This window comes from Nothobranchius furzeri, chromosome 18, assembly GCF_043380555.1.
Source record: "Nothobranchius furzeri strain GRZ-AD chromosome 18, NfurGRZ-RIMD1, whole genome shotgun sequence".
Lineage (NCBI taxonomy): Eukaryota > Metazoa > Chordata > Actinopteri > Cyprinodontiformes > Nothobranchiidae > Nothobranchius > Nothobranchius furzeri.
Genome location: NC_091758.1, coordinates 31,969,424 through 31,992,513, shown reverse-complemented (window position 1 = coordinate 31,992,513; position 23,090 = coordinate 31,969,424). Strand labels below are relative to the sequence as shown.

General features: G+C 42.4%; 1 protein-coding gene across 2 annotated transcripts in view; it reads left to right on the top strand.

Moving 5' to 3' along the window:
* Positions 1 to 2,047: 2,047 nt before the first annotated feature.
* The window catches only part of kif26ab (kinesin family member 26Ab), an 80,052-nt gene continuing 59,009 nt past the window's right edge, over positions 2,048 to 23,090 (top strand). The window contains exons 1-2 of one of the 2 annotated variants that reach the window (XM_054741596.2): positions 2,048 to 2,432; positions 3,787 to 4,005. In XM_054741596.2, the coding sequence (XP_054597571.2) occupies positions 2,238 to 2,432; positions 3,787 to 4,005 (414 nt within the window). In that variant the 5' untranslated portion in view covers positions 2,048 to 2,237. Of the gene's footprint in view, positions 2,433 to 3,427; positions 3,624 to 3,786; positions 4,006 to 23,090 lie in introns of those variants that run through there. The other variant, XM_015970103.3, reaches the window with a different exon arrangement.

The following is a 23,090-nucleotide window of genomic DNA, read 5'->3' as shown; positions in this document are numbered from 1 at the left end:
ATGTCACATTCATGTGGTTCCACCTGTAACAGAGAGAATACAGTCAGTGCTTCATTAAATATGTGTCACATTTCATTATGTGGGCCCATGGTTGCACTCAGGTGCTTTACTGTTGTATCTGACTCAAGAAAACCAAATGATTTTTTTCCTCAGAGCGATATTGCATAAATCATTCATGAAAGCCCTGAAAACCATTTATCCCCCCTTTTCCTTTCAGACAGACCCCTTACCCCTTTCTTTATGTCTTTGATCTCCTCAGTGTGCCAAAAACTATCAATATTTGCTAAATGCGTCTCACAAAGCCTGTCCGTGCACCGGGAGGAGCTGCAAAGGTCTCACGGGCACTGGGTGAGGGATAAGACGTAAGAGGAGTGTTAATGAGACGCCCAGAGCGGTTTGTCTCTGAGCAGGAGGGCAGCAGATGCAGGAGCGCCTGCAGTCCCACAGGGAGGGGCAGCCCAGACCTCCTGTAGGGGACAATGTAAATCCTTACAATAAAGTGTGTGTGTGTGTGTGTGTGTGTGTGTGTGTGTGTGTGTGTGTGTGTGTGTGTGTGTGTGTGTGTGTGTGTATGTGTATACGTGTATGTCTGTGTGTGTGTGTGTGTGTGTGTGTATACGTGTATGTGTGTATGTGTGTGTGTGGATGTGTGTGTGGATGTGTATACGTGTATGTATCTGTGTGTGTGTGTGTGTGTGTGTGTGTGTGGATGTGTATACGTGTTTGTGTGTGTGTGTGTGTGTGTGTGTGTGTGTGTGTGTGTGGATGTGTATACGTGTATGTCTCTGTGTGTGTGTGTGTGTGTGTGTGTGTGTATATGTGTATGTCTGTGTGTGTGTGTGTGTGTGTGTGTGTGTGGATGTGTATACGTGTATGTCTGTGTGTGTGTGTGTGTGTGTGTGTGTGTGTGTGTGTGTGTGTGTATACGTGTATGTCTGTATGTGTGTGTGTGTGTGTGTGTATGTGTATAGGTGTATGTCTGTGTGTGTGTGTGTGTGTGTGTGTGTAAATGTGTATGTGTGTGTGTGTGTATATGTGTGTGTGAATGTGTATACATATACATATACGTGTGTGTCTGTCTGTGTGTGTGTATGTTTGTGTGTGTGTGTGTGTGTGTGTGTATACATGTATGTCTATCTGTGTGTGCATGTGTGTGTGTGTGTGCGCGTGGGTGTATATATGCTTGTGTGTGTAAGGGTAAGTAAAAGTGATCAGAAGCACTTTTTTATTTAAAACTTCATTAATATTAATAATACTGATAATAATAATAATAATAATAATAATAATAATAATAATAATAATAATAATAATAATAATAATAATAATAATAATAAAAGTTTCTGTTTGTTACGTTTTTCATCTTAAGAGTCACTCTGGGAGAGCTGTAATTTCCTGTGCATTTGAATGCATCTTTTAGTACAGCTGTGCCACAAATCCGTAAACCCGCTCAGCGGGGTTCCACTGACTCATCCACCGTGGTGCATCATGGGAAATGTAGGAACAAACTGTTTGAGTCACACTTTTTTAGCCGTTTCATACATTTGTGATTAAATGTGATTTTTCTAATTCTGCAGAACCAAACTTAATTTACTCACAACTTTACGATTACAATTATTTCAATTCAGTGTACAATTTTATGTTATTAGATAAAAATGGGATTCAGTCACTTAATATTTATTTATGGATAAAATATGCATTTTTCAAAGAGTTTGTTGAGATACAAAACGACTCCTGAAACCATCCATCGGCACGTGTGTACCTTTAACACAAGAACATGGTGTCATCGTGGGGTCACAATCAGTGTTTTACACCCTCGGTGCGGGTGATGACAACCACGCACACGCAGATCGGGAGGGAGAGGGGGTCATCAGCGACAGGGGAGCTTAGGGGAGAGAGAGAGGATGGCTGAGTGAGGAGAGGGGAGTGAAGAGGAGAGGAGAGGCAGGGGGATCAGTGCGCAGCAGATGCGCAAGGTGCTCCTTATCTTCAGACGAGCAGCCGCGCTCAGACATCTCACAGGACCAACCAGATGATGCGTTTAAAAGTACCGCAGTGGATTTAAATCATTTCTACATGCCGACTGGATTCTACTTGTTACCTTTTTTAATTTTCGTTTTCGGACATCTGGAAACACCAAAGGGTTATTTTACGCACACGTGCGGCAGCTTCACCGCGACTCGCTGAATGTCCGGATTAAAACACCTTGCGGATCTTTTCTGGGGGCGCAAGACACACGAATGCGATGGATCTACAAATCAAATAGGTTTCCCCCCGAAGTGGCGTGTTTTCGAGACCACATCATGGCTTTGCCAAACTCACCGGGATCTCCCGCTGGGAAACCCAACCCTAGTGTCATAGATCTGGGGACAATCTTTGTTGACTCCGACATCATATTTGGGTTTACAAGTCATCTACTGAAAAGGAAAACAAAGGTAGGGATGTTTCAAATGAGGATCTGATAAAAAACAAACAAACAAACAACAACAAAAAAAAAAACTATCTGATCATCTGATGCCAAAAAAAAAAACGCACGTGTATGAGAGTCAACGTCTCTTCCGTTATGGATTCATCTTTTGGATTTAGACAGGAAAAGTTTTGAACTTAAATACAGTATTTTGCTGTTTTTACATGTACATTTATATAAAAATAATAAAACAACACGTGTAAGCTTGACGGAAAAAAATATTGAAATGTTCTGAGTGTTTGGAGACACTAAGAGGGAGTAGATTGTTTAATCTCCTAAAATAATCTTTTAAAACGGAAAAAAGATACAAATTAACATCAAATGAACGTTTTATGACTTTATTTCCTGTTTTTGACTCATTATATTATTCGTCAAAAATAAAAATAAAAATTTCAAGACAGAAAAACATTACACTTCCAGTATGGGCCACTGTGGCTTACATCACCCACATGAAATATTCAAAGTTTACCAATGAAATATTAAATTAGTGGCCCCCACACCCCATTCAGAGCTGCTGTTACGTGTTTTGAACGGAGGATGGCGCCAGAGTCACGCTGCTGACGCACAGCGCTGCGCCTGAGCGGTAACTGCAGAAGCGCACTTTAATTGCAACAGTTAAGGTAAAAGCCTACACAAGAAATCTGTTCAAAGGGACATTTCCCAAAACTTGCTTTTAGAAAAACAGCAGTTTTGCTCTTTTCTGACCAGATTTTACGTCCATAAAGATTTGATTTCACATAAGATTGGACCAAACGTTCAAATGAGTGATGTGATTTTATTTCATTTGGGATATATTGTGCCACAAAATGTAAACAATAAAATGGTATTATAAGAGGGAACATTTAAAAGAGAAGACGTATCTCTGGTCTTAAACAGAGCCCACAGTGAGGGAAAGTTTCCCCAGCCCTCCCTTTCCAGCAGTGCGCCACACCTCCCTCCTGTGCCATGCATGCAGAACTCGAGCGCAACTTGAAAACTTTTGGACACCAGCTCTCTGTGCAGCTCAGATGTGACAGATGACAGGTAACCCGGAGTCAGGTCTGCAGCGCATGGCTCTGTCCTGCTCAGCACCTGAAGGTGAAAACCAAAACCAAGGAGAATGAGTTCATGTGGGTCCAGCTGGCTTTCTGGAGAGGACCATTACAGCCGCACGTTTACTGTAAGTGAGAAATAGAATGAACACACGAACTTTCGTGTCCAATTTTAAGCTTAATGCTGTGCGCACTCGGACATGTGCGGGCTAAGAAAACGCGCACTTGGTGCATAAACGTTCTCTCGCAGCCAAATGTCTAACCAAACTTTGTATATGTGTTATGCTGAAGGTGGAGGGATGTCCGAGTGGAGAGTCCGCGGTGACCCCCAGGAAAAGGATTTACTCTGCGGAGGACCCGCGTTGCAGCAGCCGACCTCCTCCCGAGGGCGCCGGGTCGGTCTCCATCTCCGAGTCGGAGGAGAAAGGAGGCTTTTGCCAGCAGTGCCAGAAGAGGCTCTCGGAGCTGAAGAGACAGGCGCTGGCTCTGGCTGACCAAAACTCCTTAAAGGTCATTTTCTCCATTTTTAAACACATCCCAACCATTCTGAAAGTTTGAATGTTCACTAAAGCTGAGGAAGTACCTGATGAAACCTTTCTTGGGTCCTTTGGTTCTTCCTGGCCTACACCTGTTTCTCACTCTGACTCATGAAACTGTATCCTATACCAATAACCCTCCAATGTGTATTTGGAAGGTAAATTATTGCTACTTGACTTCAAATGCTGGCCTTGGATGTAAAACTGGGGCTTTTGAGAGACTGAAAGTAGCCCTTTGTTTGGCTAAACAATGCTTAACTTTTTATGTTGTGTGTGTGTGTGTGTGTGTGTGTGTGTGTGTGTGTGTGTGTGTGTGTGTGTGTGTGTGTGTGTTGAAGTTGTGTGGGGGGTGTCCAAGGGGGGAGCTGAAAGGAGACTGAGAAGGAAGTTCAGTCCCAATCGGCCCTTTGCTGTGTTCCTGTATGGCTGCTCCCACAATTCCCACCACTGTTAAATATAGGCTGTTGTTGTGGCGGGCCAGCTCGCCCCCTCAGGTTTGCTCTCCTTTGTTGTCCCATTTTCTTTTTTTAATTATTGTTTCTTGTAAGAAGGAGTCTCGAAGTGAGATTGGATTACAGCTCTTAATGGTTCACCCCTAATCCCACAGCACCTGATGTTCTCTCAGCAGGTGTACCAGAGACAAGGGGGCATTTTCTGTACCACCTGGGCTCTATGTGTGGTCCAGTTATTGCAGGACGTTTGGGTATCCACTCCTTAGCCTTTTGGGCTAAATCTGTTTTTAAAACTGTAGGCGCTCTGTATGGGGAAATAGAGCTGAAGACCATCCTTTTATCTCTAATTTAGACTTGTTGATGGCTAAATTGGGACTTAATGTTGGGGTAGCAAACCGTTATGCATGGGCTCCTCTTGCTGGAGGATAATAAACCCATTGTCTTTGTGAGTTTGAGCTGCTCACCTGTTGAGCCTCATGAGATGGATGCGGTTACGGATGATTGCTTCCAAATGACTTCCTCCGAGGAGAGCAGAAGGTCAACAGGGTTCATCAGGTGGTCCGTGGGTTTGTCTCATATACCTGCCAGGGTTTGGGCCTGTGTTGAGTCTGCAGTCGTCCTGGGAAAAAAAACAAGACTGTTTACTCAAGGTCACACTTCCCCACCCTCGCAATCTGCCTGCAGACTCGTTTATTTTCTGTAAAGGAAGTCGCTTGGTCCCCAGACAGAACCCCCCCCCCCAGACTTCATGTATTGTTTGGTTATAGTTGTAGTAGCAAGTGGATGAAAACTCATGGAAAAGTGGGCAGTGAATGTGCTGGAGTCTACTGGAGGGAAAGTTGTGTGTGTGTGTGTGTGTGTGTGTGTGTGTGTGTGTGTGTGTGTGTGTGTGTGTGTGTGTGTGTGTGTGTGTGTGTGTGTTTTCCTGTTTAGGTCTAGAGGAACATGCTTACAGTGAGGATGAAAGTTCCCTCCCCTCATGTCTGCACAGCTTTGAAGTAGGACTAACAGTTGTTACAGGCAGGAGTACTTTTTACTTAAGTAAAAGTACAGATAAAGGGGTAAAAGTGTACTTAGGTAAAAGTGGAAGTATCCAAGTACTTTTTGACTTGAGTAAAAGTATTTAAGTATGCATTTTCAAATGTACTTAAGAGTTACACATAAAATTTTTTACACATGAAACATTTTAGAAAATGTAGTGGAGTAAAAGTAAAAAGTAGTACTTTGGGTGGAATAACAAAGTACTTGTACGCCACTAGTAGGAGTAAAATTCAGGGAAGTATTTGTATGCAGACTGCAAGTTCATCATTAATAGTTTTTACATTTTTCCTTTTTTCCTCGCTGACCTTCAGTTGGTAAATTTTAGCAAACGATTAAACGGCGCAAACTTCAAAAATTACCTCGTCATTTGCCACGTCTTGCTCTTACAGAGAAATGCAACTCCAAATTAAATTAGCTGTAATTATGTCCTTGAGCCACCTTTCCTTAATTTTCACAGCTTTGACACGTTTCATGATGTTCGTACAGAAGGTGATAAAATATAATTAAGGACTAAAGAAGTCATTTAATAAAAGAACAGGTAGATACAAGAAAGACAACCTCTGGGACTTGATTTAATCAAGGGAATTCACCTTTTTAATTTGCATAACTAAAACCTGCAATAATGAGTGACTTCAATCGTCAGCTGGTAGACAGTCTGGATTCAGAATACTGAAGCTGCGTTTATTGTGGCTGGACACAGTGGCTAAGTTAGGCATGATTCAGGGGAAGATTACTGCATCAATCTCCTCTTCAAAGAAACCACTTGATGTTTTCATTTTGATCAAAGGACCTGTCAACATTCGCTGCGTAAGGAGCCGCATCAGACCCAGCCTCTGCCCAGGAACACAGCTTTGTAAAAGTTTGTGGCATGAAAGAATGTTGAATTGTAGGTTAATTTCATCAGTGGTGTGGAGCTGCTGCCACATGTGCGAAATTAAGCATTTTCAGCCTTTTCTTTTTGCACATTTGTCCCACTTAAATATTTCAGATTGGCAAACACATTTCCATTAAAAAGTAAATAAGGTTTGCTAAAAACTAGGGTGGGACTTGATTAAAAAATATATCTAATTAATTGGAGGCTTTGCAATGAATTAATCTTGATTAATCGTGTTTTAATCGTTCAAGACAATTTGAGAGTTCAAGGGAAGTTCTGCTGAGGGTTACGAGATAAATGCTGGGTGAATGCTTGTCCGTCCTGCTGTAATAAAGTTCACACGGATAAAGTTGCTGCCTGCCTGCTTTCTACCAACTAGAAAACATATGACAAGATTTACAGTATATGGTCTTGTAGCCCAGGCTCTGCTGTTTTGTGTGCAGCTTGATAGTATTTATTGATATATAGGGCATAAGTTGTGACAGTAAAACATTCCCAGCTCTCGGTTGGGGTGCCGCTCTGGCTCAAATTAATTAATCGTAATTAATGTGTTAAGTTCCCAATCCCTAATAAAAACTAAATACAGAAAATGTAGCATGAACTTCATGTTTATGGACAAATGTTCTCTTTCACGACTTTCTAGTAGAGAGCAGAATTCACAATTCAATCACTTTTAGCAAGTCATTCAGGTTCCAGATCATCACACTGCCACCGCTGTGTTTGACTGTTGCCATGACATTTGTTTTACAGAAAATTCAAGTTTGTTTCACAGCCTCCACAGTGTTTGACTTTTGTCTCATCAGTCCAAACGTCTTGGGGATCATGAAGATATTTTCTAGTAGACATTACCACCATCGTCTCTTCTCCTATAGTTGACTCATGACCTCTGACCTCAAACCTTACCAAGTGACACCTGTTTTAATTTGTTCTGGGTTTTTTGGATTGAGAAATTCTTCTGATCGGGTCCTGATGTGTTGGTTTTTGAGATCTTTTAGCTTACTTCTTGTTGTCAGATAGGTTCCCTTAAATTAATCAGGCCTGGGTGTGATTAATCACAGTTTATTCATATGAAAAGAAGCAGAGGGGATTTCTTTTGCGCTGTTTTGGTTCAAACCTGAACAAAAACAACACATCATCACTGCATCTATTTCTATTTCATCTACGTATTGAGCAACTCAATTCTATAATACTAAATACAACAATATGAAACGGACTAGATTTTATTTATGCAACATGTTTGACCAAAAAACTCAAAATAGCTTAAATATTGAGAATGAATTGAAGCAAAACAAAAACCATCAGCTAATCGTGTCTAGCATGCATTCACCATGCCCAGTGTGTTCACATGTCTTATAGATGATGCACATGTGACTATGAATAAAGCAGCATGAATTTATTTATGCAACAAAGAGGCCTTTTGCTAGTTTATCTCTTGTTGAATTAATGAATCAGGGGAGCAGTAATTCGCACAAATGGTTCATTAGGATTCATGGTGGATTTATTTTTGTTTCACTCCTCATTTGACCCTCGACACGCTCAAATTCTGATCACCTAAGTGTTTAAAGCTGTGCTTCATTCCTTAAAGCTCCGGGAAAAGATGTTGATTATGTATTTAGATGGAGATGTTGTTAACCTGCTTTTGTGCATGCTCGTAGATCTGTGAAATAATCCTAACCCACAAGAAAAGATGAGCGTTGGGATTATTGTTTTATTGATTAACAGATCAGTGTGAGCTTGCTGTGTGAGAGCTTGCTCTACCATCACCGCCATATTGTTTCACACACAATCCAGGCAAGTTTCACTTTTCTCTGCTGGCTGATGTTTGACCTTCTTGTCAGTTTCCCCAACCTGTGTGGTCGATTAGCGTTTAATGTGGCCAACCTGGCCGAGAACAGGTGCGCGCTGACAATTTCCCAGCATTACAACAAGTATCTGGATGGAGTGACTGGCAGATGGATGGTAAAAAAAAAAGGGCCCATTAAAATAAAGAACAAATACGTTTGCTTGTGAAACTTGAGCTGACGTAGAGCTAAAACAGAGCATTACCATATTATTCATTCACCTCTGAGCACCTGAGCCCATGAGGCTCTGTGGGTGTGTGTGTGTGTGTGTGTGTGTGTGTGTGTGTTTTTCACTGCAGAGAACACACGAGGAGATGAAAAACGAGCCAGGAAGAGAAAGGAGACTCTGTGCTGCTGCTTCATCCCTGCATGCAGTGTGACTTCTGCTTTATGGCATGTGGCTGTATTAAACTGTAGAGCAATAATCTGGTGTCAAGTGGTGCAGAGACCACAAGCATCAGTCACAAGGCTCCTGTGTGTTTGAGCTGCAGCAGCCTGCAGTTGCTCTCTGCCACTTTACATCAATTCCCAGATATTATTTCCAACTACATGCAAATTTTTGTTTAGTTTGAAGGGAAATATTCTGCAAAACTCCAATTTTTCATCATTTTCTGCTGCCATGTAGGTCTCCACTGCCTCTATAAACACTCCCAAACAAAAAAAAAAAACCCATCCATCTGTTTTCTGCCAGTGTTTGGTTTTAGGAAGTCAGTGACTTGATGCAATTTGCTGGGTTCCATCTATAGGAAACTTTTTTTTCTGATTGGCTTAATGAACTGACCTGGATTGGAATGTTTATCATGTGAAGTGCCTTGAGATGACTCTTGTCGTGATTTGGCGCTATATAAATAAAATCGAATTGAATTGAATAGGAAGTATGCGCCTAAAACAAGCTGTTTCAAAACATCTCCTTTTGTGATGTCACAAATGGGGACTTTCAGATAGAACCATATCTCACCTGGAAGAGAGCAGCTGCTGCTGGAGGAGCAGCTGCTCTTCCTCGAGCAACTCTTGAATATCAGAGCTTCTTAGCTTACAGCAGCATGAGAAGAGAGGGTGGGATGGGGCCAGCTCCAGCTTGAAATGGCTCATTCTGAAGAGGTGCTGAAACTGTCAAGAATAAAACTGCTAAAATCACTTTATGTGGGATTATGTGCAAATTAACACATAAACATGTTTGATATCAACCATAAAACCAATTTAACAAAAACAAAAGTCATAGTATGACCCCTTTAACAGAAAATGGTTAAAAAAGTAAATGTTTTTTTTAAGCTGCGGTAAGACTGTTAAAGTGTCAAAAGTGGTTCTAATGGGTTCTTATTTTGAAAAGTTCTGAAACAAAATAACATAAATAGTCATTTTTTAGACCTAGAAGGAGTTGATTGCTTTGTAAAAAATATTTTTGAGCCTTAACTTTCACTCCAGTGCAACCATACCTTTTTGATTCAGATAGTGGAAAAACTGCGTCAGTTGTTACAGGGAAGCTCAGGCTTTCACATTCACTTCCTGGTTCCAGATTTTCACAGCTGGTGCTGCTTTCACAGCACTTTCTCCGGCCACAAACCCCATTTTCTAACCTCCAGGCAACTCTGACATGAAGGCCAAATCTTCACCGTGTCTGCTGCAGTTTCATTTTACATCCTTAATTTGTTGAGCTGAAAAGTGAATCAACCCCAATTGTTGCAGGCCAGTCCACTACTTATCGCAATTGCAAGAGTAGATTGCTAAGTTAGCGTAGGTAATGGGTTCAGGGTGTCCAGATTCAGAGGTCTGATGGGTTTGGATAAAAAAAGAGCTGAAGTGAGGCTGATGCTCATCACCTTTCATCAGCAGGATGGTGCAGGAGTCTGTTGGAGGAGGTGAAGGAATGCTCCTGGAATAGCTGCCATGCTGTTTGCCCATGCTGCACTGCAGTCTGCTCAGAGGAGCAGATCCGCTGTAGACAGGAATAAACAAGAGCTGACGGAAGCTCCTCAGCAGATGCCCACAGAGACAGACACAAAATCTACACTCCTGGGCAGATTTACCGGAATGTGTCCTCATTTGGCCATCTGGTTCTTTTTTGCTGCGACTGCATGCTGCTTTAATGTGTGCAGAGAGGGGTCCAGATGTTCCAGCAGTTACCCGTCTGAGTGAGCAGAACTGTTTAGACCCACGTCGACCTGGAAATTTACTCTGCCACCTTCAATTGGAGCAAAGGTTGCGTTCTTGAACCAGTGGAGGCTCAGAGAAAATTTGTCCTTTAAATAAAAATGTTAAATGTTTTTGATGCGATTAAAAAGCTTAGAGATATTTTCCTTCTTCTTTCAGCACCAGAATATGAGGTAGTTGTGATGAGGTAGCTCCTCCAACTCTGACGCCTTAGTTCTCGTATTCAGAACTGGAATGCTCCTCGAGTTTCTGCCTTAAGCGGAGGAACTTAAACAACTATGTGTCTTGTTTATGAATAAGATGGAGTAAAGGAATGATGGCTTTGGGCTTTGTGTGCAGGAGGGAATAGCTCTGGATTATTGTAACGAAGAAGGTGTTGGCCCAACATGACCAGAGGAATAATTTTATGGATACAAGCAGCTGAAATGAGCATTTGCTCTCCATGGAAGATCAGAGACAAACCACTGCTCCTCCTCATCAAAATGAGCCTTTAGAGGCGGGTTGTGCATCTGATGAGGCTTTCTGGTCGCATTTTTCTGGAGGTTTTCTGAACTCATCACGCTGAAAGGAGACCCTGCTTAAGTCTAAGAATTTCCTGGAGGGAATGGATCCCTCAGGAAGAGCTGTTGTGGAGAGAGGTGTTTGGGTGTCCCTCCTTGTTATGTAAAAGCTGAAATAAATGAGGGGGTGTTGAAAACTTTCTTCTTTAGCTTTATTACACACCCAATCTGTTCTGCAAACGTGCTTTAGGAGAAAAGGCACCCAAAACAGGGAATCATGACTTTTCTGCAAAATACTATAAACCATGGACGTAATTTTCACTTTAGAAGTGGGGGGGACACGGCGGGTGGGTGTCTTTGCAGTATGCTCTAATGGGAAACAGTTTTCAACACAAACGGCTGTTTTCCGCTTTGTCTTAGAGCTCAACCAGTGTCAATTTAATGTAGCGTAATATTGTTTTTGGATGGTAAAAAGTGCAGGGGTCAAGACTTGATTTTGGAAAAAGTGTGTGTGTGTGTGGGGGGGGGGGGGACATGTCCCCCCTGTCCCCCCCCCAAAATTACGTCCATGCGATAAACACCTGCAGAAGACACGAAACATCTTATTGTCTTTGGCATTTTAAGAAACACATTTTCTATTCTGTCAAATGTAGAAGAGCCTGATCCAGAGTGATCTAATCATGATGTACTACCTAAAAGCAAACAGCTCACTTATCTGTTCTCCTCATCTTCAGTACATAAAAGTCAACACGTGTAATCTGTTCCAAAAGTCCAATGTTATGTAAAGTGTCTCCCCAGATTGGTTTTTTATGGCACTTTTTCATCACTCAGACATTCATGACCCACCCTGCATCTCTGCCCTGTTCCCATGAACAAACACTCTTACATAACATGTTGGAATAAAGCTTCGTGTAAGGCTGAGATTCTGACAACCCCTAAATTCCCTCCCGCTCGTTCATTCTTATTGTGTTTGAAAAATGATTACCGAACATAAAAATCCATGTCTGAGTGAGTTTTCTGCTGTTTGGTAAAGGATTATGTGCTACAGAGAGCCAGAAAGGGGTGAACAATGAAAGTGAAGTGGAGGCTGACAGGGCGATGTGTTGCAGCACAGCACAGGTCTATGCGAGCATGAGAATGGAGCAACAGAGGCAGAAATGTTGGTGAACAAAGAGCCCTACTGCAACAAGAAGTGTAACTGTTAATCAGTTTGATATGGTGCTTTATTCATGTGCAGATTATGAACATTTGCATTTGTGTGTTTGTTTCATGCTCTTGCAGATCTCTCTGCATACAGAACCATATGTCATGCTGAAGTGAGACATGCACAATCTGGCCAGACTGCAGTCCATTATTGAGCCTGATTTAGAGTATTGGAGAGACATCATTGCTGAGATAAATTTTCAACATGGTACACAGACACTGAGGAGCACTGAGTTGGAGGTAATCTCCTGCTGGCTCCATAAAATGCACTCAATTGACAGCAGGCCTTGTGGTAGCAGACAAACACCCCAGTTTATAGCAATGCGCTGAAAAGAGAATGCCAATGCAGTGTATCCTTGCCAAGATGGATATGCAGATGGCAAACTCCTGAGATGTTTGGGCGTGGCTCCCTCACTCACAGCAAACAGTGGTTTAGTTAAGTGTGCTTCCTCAGTTGGACTTGAAGTGTTTGTTTTACCTCTTTAGCAGATGCAACATCTCACCTGCCAGTTCAGGAAGTGACACGGGCATCAGAAAACCAAACCATTGCCTTGAATAGACTGACGTCGTTTTTTTTATTGCATGTAAACACGTTAGTCTTGCTAAAGGCGAACTGGTTCTTCTTCTTCTATGCTGAAGCACCCAGATAATGCGGTAGGAAGCCAACTGCATCTGCATGTAAACGACTCAGTTGAGCTCAGTATTTTCCGGAAGTGATGCCACCGGGGAAGCTGTCTTCTGATAATATCATGACCACAAAGTAACACACGTAACACCATCAAACAGTAAAGTGCATACCAAATAAGCTGTGCTGCAGCGTTGTACATTGCTTCGGCCATTGTGCAAATCCTGTTTTAACTTTGTCTGCTTTACTCCTGCTAGCATTTGTTTACTATTAGTGTTGCTATAAGCTAACCGGAAGAATGCAGACACAAAAGGGCGCATGTTGCCACCTACTGTACCGGAGTGGAACGAACTTCATTTGAGTGTTTGCTTGTCTGACCAACATGTAAACTAGGATAAGACTCTAACCTTATTACCTTAGATCGACCTGGACCAGTTAAGCTGCGCATGTGAAAGCACTGACTGTGCTGCACGTTTGCTTCGAAAAGTTGGATGGACAAACCCTTCAATGAAATTATGCAGTTTTGGCTTGTTTTTAGCACCCCCTAGTGTCCGTTGTTAATTCACTGTCATGAAACTGAAAGTGAAACTCTTTTTCTGTCTTTTTAACACCTTAACACATTTTTTGCTCATTTTAAATATATTTTTAAACATTTTCTAAGTGCTTTTTTATATTTTTACATTTTTTTTAATATTTTTTGTTTTTGTGAAGCGCCTCATGATTTTTATCTTGAGAGGCGCAATAGAAATGATATTTTCTTCTCCTTCTTAATCTAAAAGCTGAAAGCTCAGTTTTCATTAGTTTTACAGGAGTGACTCGTCACTTGACAGCTCAGTGGCCAGGTGGTAGAGTGTCCGACCTGGGATGGGGAGATCGGGGTGTGATTACCTGTCGGGTCACACCACAGAAAAATGGGACCCAAGGCCTCCATGCTTGACATTCAGCTTTTAAGGAGTTGGATTGGGCGGGGGGTTAAACCACCAAATAGTTCTCAAGCGCAGCCACCGCTGCAGCTCACCGCTGCAGCTCACCGCTCCCCTCCACGGGGATGGGTCAAATGCAGAGAGGAATTTCACCAGTGTGTGATTTATACTTCTCCATGAGCTCCGCAACAGAGCGACGCACACGGAGTGTCTGAAAGGTTTTCACATTCAAACTTCTGTTCAGGCAGCGGACTGTTGCAAAGCAATTCCCCACCAGGACAACAGAGGGCGTAGCGCTGTTCTGTGGTATCCTGCCACCATAACACATGTATCTGGTCCTCGATAGTGTATTTACTAATGTGTTTATATATTTCAGACACTTTATAACACGTCCAAATTTGTCCTTCGTTCTCATCCACCTCTTCATGCGTTCGCCACTTCTAAACCCACATTTCCCGTCGTTTCCGCCCACATTTACTTCATATTTCATACTCATTCACTCACGGGTGAATAAAAGTTAACATTTTTGGACTTTTTCTGCGATGCGTTCTTCAATCTGTTTGGGGTCTGCTGCTAAATATCTGTTTGCTTTTTTAACAGAGCTACAGCGGTGCTGGTGATGAATATACAGGAAGCGGCGTCCTGACCAATCACAAGCTCATGGTCTCCGTGACTTTCGACAGATGTTTAAAATTTTGGGCGTGTCTCTGTCACCCTCTGTGAGCCTGTCGGAGAGCCCTTGCGCCGAAGCATAATGGCGTTGCGTGTCTCCGCACCGACACAAACTGAGAAGCATAAATCAGGCTTAAGTTTAACTAAATCAGCTGTGTTCAAGATCTAAAAGATGTAGGAAATGTGCTGGAAGCAGACTCCAGCGCTGGCATGTCAGCTCCACTTTACTAAGACTAACAGGGACCGGTCCAGACACTCTGAAGTTGCAAGTGTGGTATTCTAGCCACAGAGGGCGGTGGGGGTCTGAGTGACCTATCAATAACCCTGTAAAGGGTCATTTTAGCACATAATGGCTCAAGAAAATGATTTAAAAACATGAAAAAAATTGCACAGTAAGCCTTCCTCTCACCCACTTGAGTGCAATCACATGATCAGTATAAACTTTTATTTGAGACAACTGGGTGCATTTTTTCATTCCCACAAGAGCTTCTCAGTGACCAACAGTAGTAATCTGTGGTTGTGGTTTGCAGCTGCTGCGTAAGTGCACCCGCGTGCTTTCACGCCACACATCTCCATTTGTGTCTCGGCCAACGTTCGCATGCGTCTCTGTGTGATTCTATTTGCGGATTGTGTTCTGATTGATAAACAGGTCGTGTTAACTCATCTCCTTGGACTTCCTAGCCATAAGCTTTGTGCTATTTTTTATCATCAGGGACTCATTCAGATACGCATATAGTGCCCCATAAATCCTGTCGAGGTGCAAAAATGCCAGTCAAAGTTCACGCTGCTCATGTTCATTTCATGCTTGAGCGTCCAGCTCTGGGAGCGAGGACGAGTGTGTGCATTGATGATGTGTGAATGTGCGTGTAAGTACCGGAGAGAGAAGAAAGATGAAGCGCACTCAGGGTCCCTCTTTCCTTTCCACTTTGCTGCAGAAGTCATCCATCTTTCAGGTCTTAACTGCTACCAATTTATGATTGCATTATTAAAGACTGGATTTTGTGCTCATTCCAACACACACTTCTACCGGTGGCCCGGTTACTGAGATAGTGACATATATAGTTTCTTAAACAAAGAAAACCTGCGTGTTTCACTGAACATTTGTTTTTAAATGACCTGACATGGTAATTTGTCTGCTGACATTTTAAAGGAAATGGCATGGGCCCACATTCACCAAAAATGGCAGCAGAGTTGGTTTTATTTCCATAAAAAAAAAAATCTGTGCCGTTGAATTTTTCAACACGCAGAAGCTCTGTAAAGGTCATCTGCTGCTGTATGGATTTTCATAATGGATTTCTACCAGAAAAACTCAATACAGATGCAGTGGGTAGGAGCTGTTTTGTGATTGGCAACTGAGTTTAGATTTAAAATTTTAAAGCAACTTTGCATAATTTTGTATTTTGAGAAAATGAGCTGCAATTTACTCGGCATCTTAGATATCAGTGAAGGCTAGATTAAAACATTTTGACACATTTTCATTGCTTGACTTCCCGGTATTCTAAAATAATGTATTTTTATCAGTTTTGTGTGAGTTTCAAAACCCTATATTATTATTTCTGCTTTCCAATTAAATAAACTGTTGTGATGCGTGAGCAATATATGCAAACACAGCTTCGAAAATTTTTAATTTACATGGTTTTCAAGTTTAACAACACACATTACCAGTAAGCTCAGTGGCCTAGTGGTAGAGTGTCCGCCCTGAGACTGGGAGATCGGGGCTCGATTCCTGGTCGGGTCATACCATTGACTTTGAAAAAATGGGACCCAATGCCTCCCTGCTTGACACTCAGCATTAAGGGGTTGGATTGGGGGGTTAAACCACCAAATAGTTCCCGAGCGCGGCTGTGTCTGCAGCTCACCGCTCCCCCAGGGGATGGGTCAAATGCAGAGAACAAATTTCACACACACACACCTGTGTGTGTGACAACTAATGGGACTTTAACTTTAACATTAAACTACCGACAAGTAGATATAATTGTCTTTTTGTGCTGCTGATGTGAAGCAACACAACAGGAAATCTGGTCTTTTGCTTTTTTGGTGTATATGGATCTTTAATGGCTCCATTCAAATGTCTTTAATATTTCACTGATTTGCCCACGTTGGGGGGGGGGGGTTTATTAGGCAAAATGACACATTAAGCCAAATTCAATAAAAAAAGTGTAATGAGTGCAAAAAAGGTAAAAGTAAAAAGTTAATTCCAATTAGTTATTATGTGCATTTGACGACTGACTTTCTATTGAAAGTGCTCCTTCTGTGCTTTTAAGCTTTTATCAAAGAGTTGCACAAGTTCACCTTAATGAACACTTGCTCAAAGTTCACTTTCCTTTAATAAACTTCTTTCTCAGGTGCAAAACAAATAAGTTTATGTTCATTTATCAAACTTAGTTCAATGCTAGCATCATTCTCTCTGCCAGATTGGCTCCTGTGTAGATTTTTTAAAAACAGCCGATTAAGAATATGTTTTAAATCGACTGCAAAATAAACATTTTTTGCTCAAATCCTAATTTTCCCCTTTCAGTGTGAAGATGTTTTAATATTTCTACTTTTATTTTAGTCAAAGCATGGTGGGAATGACGTTCATGATGCACAGACTATCAAACATTTATCAATACTGCAAAATCAATTTAGCATTGGATTCCAACAAATCACAGACTCAAACGGAATGCTAAAATATATAAATGACAGCCAGCTGATGATGTGAGCACTGCGATGGCAGAACATGAGGGTTTATAGCAATGTTCAACAATAACACGTTTTCCTATTGTGCAGCCATGATGTCCCTGAGTGATAAGGAGTCCTCACAAACAGGAATACACGGAAGTTTAAAGGAGCAACTTCCGCTGTCAAATGGAAATATTTTTCACCTAAAATGTTCTTTATTAGTAGAAACCCTCCGGACCATCACCTGTCCCAGCAGGTTTAGACTAAACTGTCATTATTGTGTTCCTTCGCAGCCAAATGTGGCTTATTAGGTCTATTTTCAGACAGCAGGGTTTTATCGCCTTGGTAGAAGTCGACATCTTGATCTTGTCGACTCTCCCAGCTGATGCTTGTTGGAGGAAACCTTTTTGCTGCTTCTCTTTTATGGACCGACTCCCATTAATAGATATGTCCTTTATGCTTCCCCTCTTGTTACTGCTGTTCTGTTTTATGATGTCACTCTCTTTGCAGGAGAGCTCTGGGCTTCTTTATCTCCTTCATGTGTGTCGGGCACTTAAACTTAAACCTTTCTGTTTATGAGTCCCAAACTGCCTCTTCAGCCTCTGCGTTTCCTGCTCACTTCAGCAACGCCTGTAAAACATGAGCTATCCTGCTTTTTCTTCTGGGAACTTGCAGAGCAGCAGACCCCCAGCTAAGTGTAAAATTCACCCCCGCCGAGTGTGACAGCAACTCTGCAAAATAGTGCTTGAAAGATATTTGTTTTATGTGCTCAAGTTCACGTTTTGAAGCTCGTTTAAACGTTTTAGCTGTCATTTTGAACAAACTGAGTTTATTTCCCTCCATTTTTTGCAACATTCTTCCCTGGCGTTAAATCAAAAGCTCAGTTGTTTACTGCTTTAAATGTACGCATCAAACACAAAACATCACTGGAATGCCTTTGAACATGTCTCTGCAACGCGGAAATGCCGCCTTTCCTCAGATTCCTGGTGAAAAGGAGGGAAGCTCTTGTGGAGCACACCTGCACTCGTAGCCTCAGTGAATTCCTGCTGAGTTTTACTGTTGAGAGCAGAAGTGGATGCTGCGTTCAGTCCTCTGATCTTTTACTCCGTCCAGCTCGCTTCCCCACTTTTGGATTGCACACGAGCAAAAACTCAACTGTTCATGAAGAAATCTGAGCCAAATGTTGTTTGATTCAGCAGGGAAAAGGTTTTTAGTTTTATTATTGTTTGTTTCTACCAGGTGGGTGCATCTTTTTGATGAAGCCAAACCCATATCACCTGCCCACCACCTCACAAACACATAAAAAATATCAAAAACCATCTTTTTCTCCATCAAAAATCTATGCCAGCTTACAAACTGGGCAGACTGGCAAAGCCACGCCTCTGTGGTTGAAAACCGAGCTAAAAATGTATTTTCCATGTATGAAAAATAAAATTTCACCGTTAATATTTTTACATACTGTCCATTCGTGTCACTTACATAAGTTCAAGAAATAGTCTCTGTAGTTTAACTTGATGTGTTGCATTAGCGTTAGCTAGCTTTGAAGCTAAATGCTAAAAACACATTTTTTAATGGCTGCCTGGCATGGGGTTGTAGCTGATCTGAAAAAGGTATCTGCACCGTAAAAACGCTCTTCTAACTTGTTCAGTTGATTGTCCCACAGATCTGAAAAACAGTGTGTGTGTGTGTGTGTGTGTGTGTGTGTGTGTGTTTGTGTGTGTGTGTGTGTGTGTGTGTGTGTGTGTGTGTGTGTGTGTGCAACCTTGATTTTTGCCACATTATTTCAATTTTCTTACTCATCTTCCTTAGTCCCCCAAAATGTCTTTCTGCACACATGCATTCAGCTTTTCTGTTAGCCCAACTGGTGTCATGCGGTCATTACCACATCCACACAGCTAGATGTTGCTATTTTCCCACCCCCTCTGTCCATCTCCGACCCCGTGGCGTGCCCTCGTCCCACGCTGGGCGTTTATGTCTTCATCTCTTTGTGAGCGAAGAGCTGTGATGGCTGCGGTGTTCAATCGTGAGAGTGAACGCGGGGCACACTTGAACTCCCACAGAAGCGGTCATAGGAGACCCCAACTGAACTGAATTTGACCCAACTTCACCTGATGTGTGTGTGCTGCTGTTTCTCTTTCATGCATTTTCTCTTTGAACGAACAGCCTGGAGACGAATTGTAAGTTTTTTTCAGAAGTTGGTTCCCACACTAGAAAGTGGTTCCTGCTTGGGTTGTTAAGCTGTAGAGGGTGCCGTAAAAGCCCTACAGTATCCATTGAAAGTCATGCAATGGTGCTATTTGAATGGAATAGCTCAAGGCTCCTCTAGCAGCTCAACAATGCTTAATTAGCTCATAAACAAAGGCTAGTAGAAGATCAAAAAGGGCAATCAACATGTCTAGTTCTTTTGAGCTTCTCACACCATCAACAAAGCCTCCTCTAATGGCCCCGTCACTCCACTTGTAGTGTCTCACTGCGGCGTGTTTCCTGGAACACATTCAAGCAACAAACAAGAGAGCCTATCCACCTTCTGAGGATCCTACTTCCCATCTGAGCTAGATATTTGTCCTTGCTTCTAACGTGGTGTGTGTACGCTCAAGCCCCCACGGCGACCGTAACATTCATCTGTGGTGTCTCTGTCATGTGTCCGTGACTTTGGTGGTCTATTGCAGCGTTTCTTTATGCAGAGGAACCTGAAACAGTTTCAGGTGGAGCTTGTATTCACATCTGAGGTTCTGTTTCTGTTTTGGACACGAGCTGATTTAAAGGGAACAGACACCCGCTGTCACATGAGGACAGCACGGCAGCAGGTCGGAGGCAATCTCTGCTTGTTTGTACGACTATGTTATCATCTCCTGTTTCCTGTCAAAACAGGAAAGGACCGGGGCAAAAAAACGGAGGCGTAGGAAAGTGGTGCCTTGATGTGCGTTGGCTGGAGGTCTAGCTCTGCCTGACTGTGACCCTCCCAGCCGGGAAAAACAGACCTGCTGTGGGTGGAACCCACACTGGGATACCTCATGGTGTTATTTTTATCACTTTCACAAGGCACAGCGAGGGATGCTTTTCCCAGCTGTCGACACAGGTCTGGGTCATTTTTGTCTCTAAAACAGTCCTGCAGATCTGAGAGAAACCTCCACCTGGCCTTGTCGCTTTGGCTGAGAGCCTCGAACGACCTGTGGTCTCTGTTTAGGAAGGGAAATCCTTTTTGACGTTTTGTTAATCATGAAAGTGAGTCACTCCTCTTCTTTGGTTGACCCCGAGACCTCCATCACAATACTTTTTCCGTCAGGCTGGAGTTGTCGAGTGATTTTATCCATCCATCATGTGGATTTGTTAGTTCTTTACGACAGGATGGTGAGAATGCGTGCACATGCAGTAGGACCTGCAAAAAGATTGTTTTTGGAGGGATTTCTAAAAGCAGATGAGCTTTTGCTGCAATGACCAAACTGCATCAAGCACATTTTTCTCCTTTTTTTCTTTCCAAAAATTCCCAGAGGTCCAGAGTGACTGCAACAGTTATTTTGGACTAGAAAAAAAGAACCTGAAACTTGTGCATCCAAAGCCAAGCGTGCCTTGGCCCAAGCTTGGCATTTGGTTTAGCTTTTTGAGATTTAATAAGGCACCCAACACAAAGCCAAGCAGGTAAACATCAGCCATGGCTCTTTCAGCACGCTGCCTGCTCTTTTTGCTGTGACCCAGATTAAGAGGTGGCGTGAGCTCGCTGTCAGAGGTCAATGCCATCAGCGAGGAGGTCAGAGTTCAATTGTCTTTCTTGACGGAGCTTCTGGTGAAGCTCCTGCTCTTTGGCAGAAGGCCACACTGCGGCTGACCTCTGTGTTTCACACAATTAGTTGCCCTTTGACCCCGCTCTATCCAACAATCAGAACCTGAGTATGGTTCGGGCGTGCTTCTGCATCCACTAAACCTACTTTACGTTGAACTCAATGGGTGTGCACGTAAAAACCAACTGTGCACTAAATAAAATGACCAAAACAAAAACATTAGAGCCACATATAACATCTTTAACAGGTTTTTTTCCCTCCTTTTTGTTCTCATAATTGTATAAAAAAGCCATAAATCTGTTTCTTTTCTACGGACTTTTAACTCTTCCTTCTACGACTGACTCATTGCTCTTAAATGCAGTTAATGTGCATCACTCAGGGCTTTATGGAAACACACTGACTCATACAACTTCCATTGTAATCTTAAACCAAATGATATACAATTCATTACAGGCTCTCTCTACTTTCACTTAATTTGAAATCCCGCGTCCTCTCCGAACACGCAGCTCGGCTGTAAACAAGCAGCCCCAGATTTTCTTATTTTCATTTATCCAGTTTAATTCCCGCCCTCTTTTGAAGATCTGTGGTGGGTTAGAGTTAGGGTTAGGATGTGGAGCGACAGCAGATTTAGTCTCGTGTGTTCGAATAGGCATCCCTGACATGCCAGTATAAAGAATCTTTTGTGGTTTCCTGCAGAAATAAAAAGCTTGACTGTCAGCTTTCAACAGGTCAGGCTGCAAAATACATCCCGAGTGACCAAACGTGATGTGAGTTTATTTTTTCCCCTGTTTTTTATACCACAGGTGGAAAAAACAGCTAAATTACAAATGATCCACCTCAGGAGTTATGCACAGAAAACTGCTTTTTGTTGTTTTAGTTTGAAAATTCAGGGAGATTGTTGGAGAAGCTTTGTGTTGTATTCCACAAGGCCTCCTTCTTTTTCTGCAGGATGCTATTGTTCCTAAAACACAAAGTAGCAAAATGTGCACGCGGAAGAATTTTGATAAGCAAAGCGTTTTCAAGGAGAGCGAATGAAAATTCTCCAGACTGAATAAATGGATTAGCCTGTGCAATTCTCCGGCGAGAGATTTCCGCCTGCCTCCTTATCTTACTCCGATTCAACTAAATGTGTCTAGACGTCTCAATTAGCAAGTTACTCGCAGATACAGTTTGGTGCTTATCTCGCCATGTTTTTCTATCTCTATCTACTCTCTGCAGCCTTCAATGCCAAGTTCTCACAAACAGACAACAGTTTCCCCTTAATGCGGCCGCTCCTGGCTGAACGCCCAGGGCTGATGTTTTCTGTTTCTATTATTAGTGATAATTGTGCTCTCTGAGAAGTCATTGGCATGGTAATGACATCTTTCATGATAAATTAGCATTCCCCTCCTCTCTGCTACACCTACGCTGGGACGTTGCACAGGAATGAGTCTGCTTCTTGCAACTCTGCTGCGCCATTGTTCTGGCGGCGCACAGCAGCTTTGTGAGACACAATGCGTGTCACGTCGTGCGATAACGCGAACGTGCAGGGACGTGATGCTCACCTCGGCTCAGGGTTTAGCAGATGAACGTTGTCAGCGTGGCTCTAACCTTTAGCTCCTTCTTCACTTGCCGTACTTCCCTGTCGCTCACAAATCTGCACCGGCACAGAGGCGGATGAGTGAAAATTGAGACATCCACCAAACAAAAAGTGCCTTGCTCAACAATAACCACTTTCTGTGCCTCATTATGTGCCTTTTCCCCACACAGAGCAGCACAGAGTCAGTCTGAATCAACGTGGAGGGAGAAGGATTGAACCTCAGACATTCTGCAGCAGAATATGTGAAAATGTGTCCATGCAGGGGTTGAATAACTACCGTACTGCTCATTCCAGGAAGAAGTGGGTGGAGTTATTGTTGTAGGATACTCAACATTTCACCTTTTCCTCATTTCTGTGGCTCTCTGGTCAGAGCTGAAATTAGAATTTTTATTTTATCTCATGGAAAAAAGATAATTTAGCGCAACAGGAACAAAGAAAATGTAGTTCACATGGACATTTTCAGATTAAAAAAATATTATTGGATGATTTCATCTAACCACACTTTTCTCCAGATGTAGAGATTGAATCCAGTTTTGCATCCAGAGCATGTTGTGCTGTGTTTAATTGCTTCTATGTGTGCACGAGCATCTCTTTGTTGTTTCTTTGACAGTTAAGCATTGAACAGTTCACTTTGCATTCACTGCAGCCAGGCTTTACCCTCCGATGGAGATTAGTCGCCATACGCTTTTGGCAGCAGTTTTGTTTTCTCTCTAAATAAACTGCAGGGAACTGGGAGAGCTGCAATTCCCAGTCAAAGC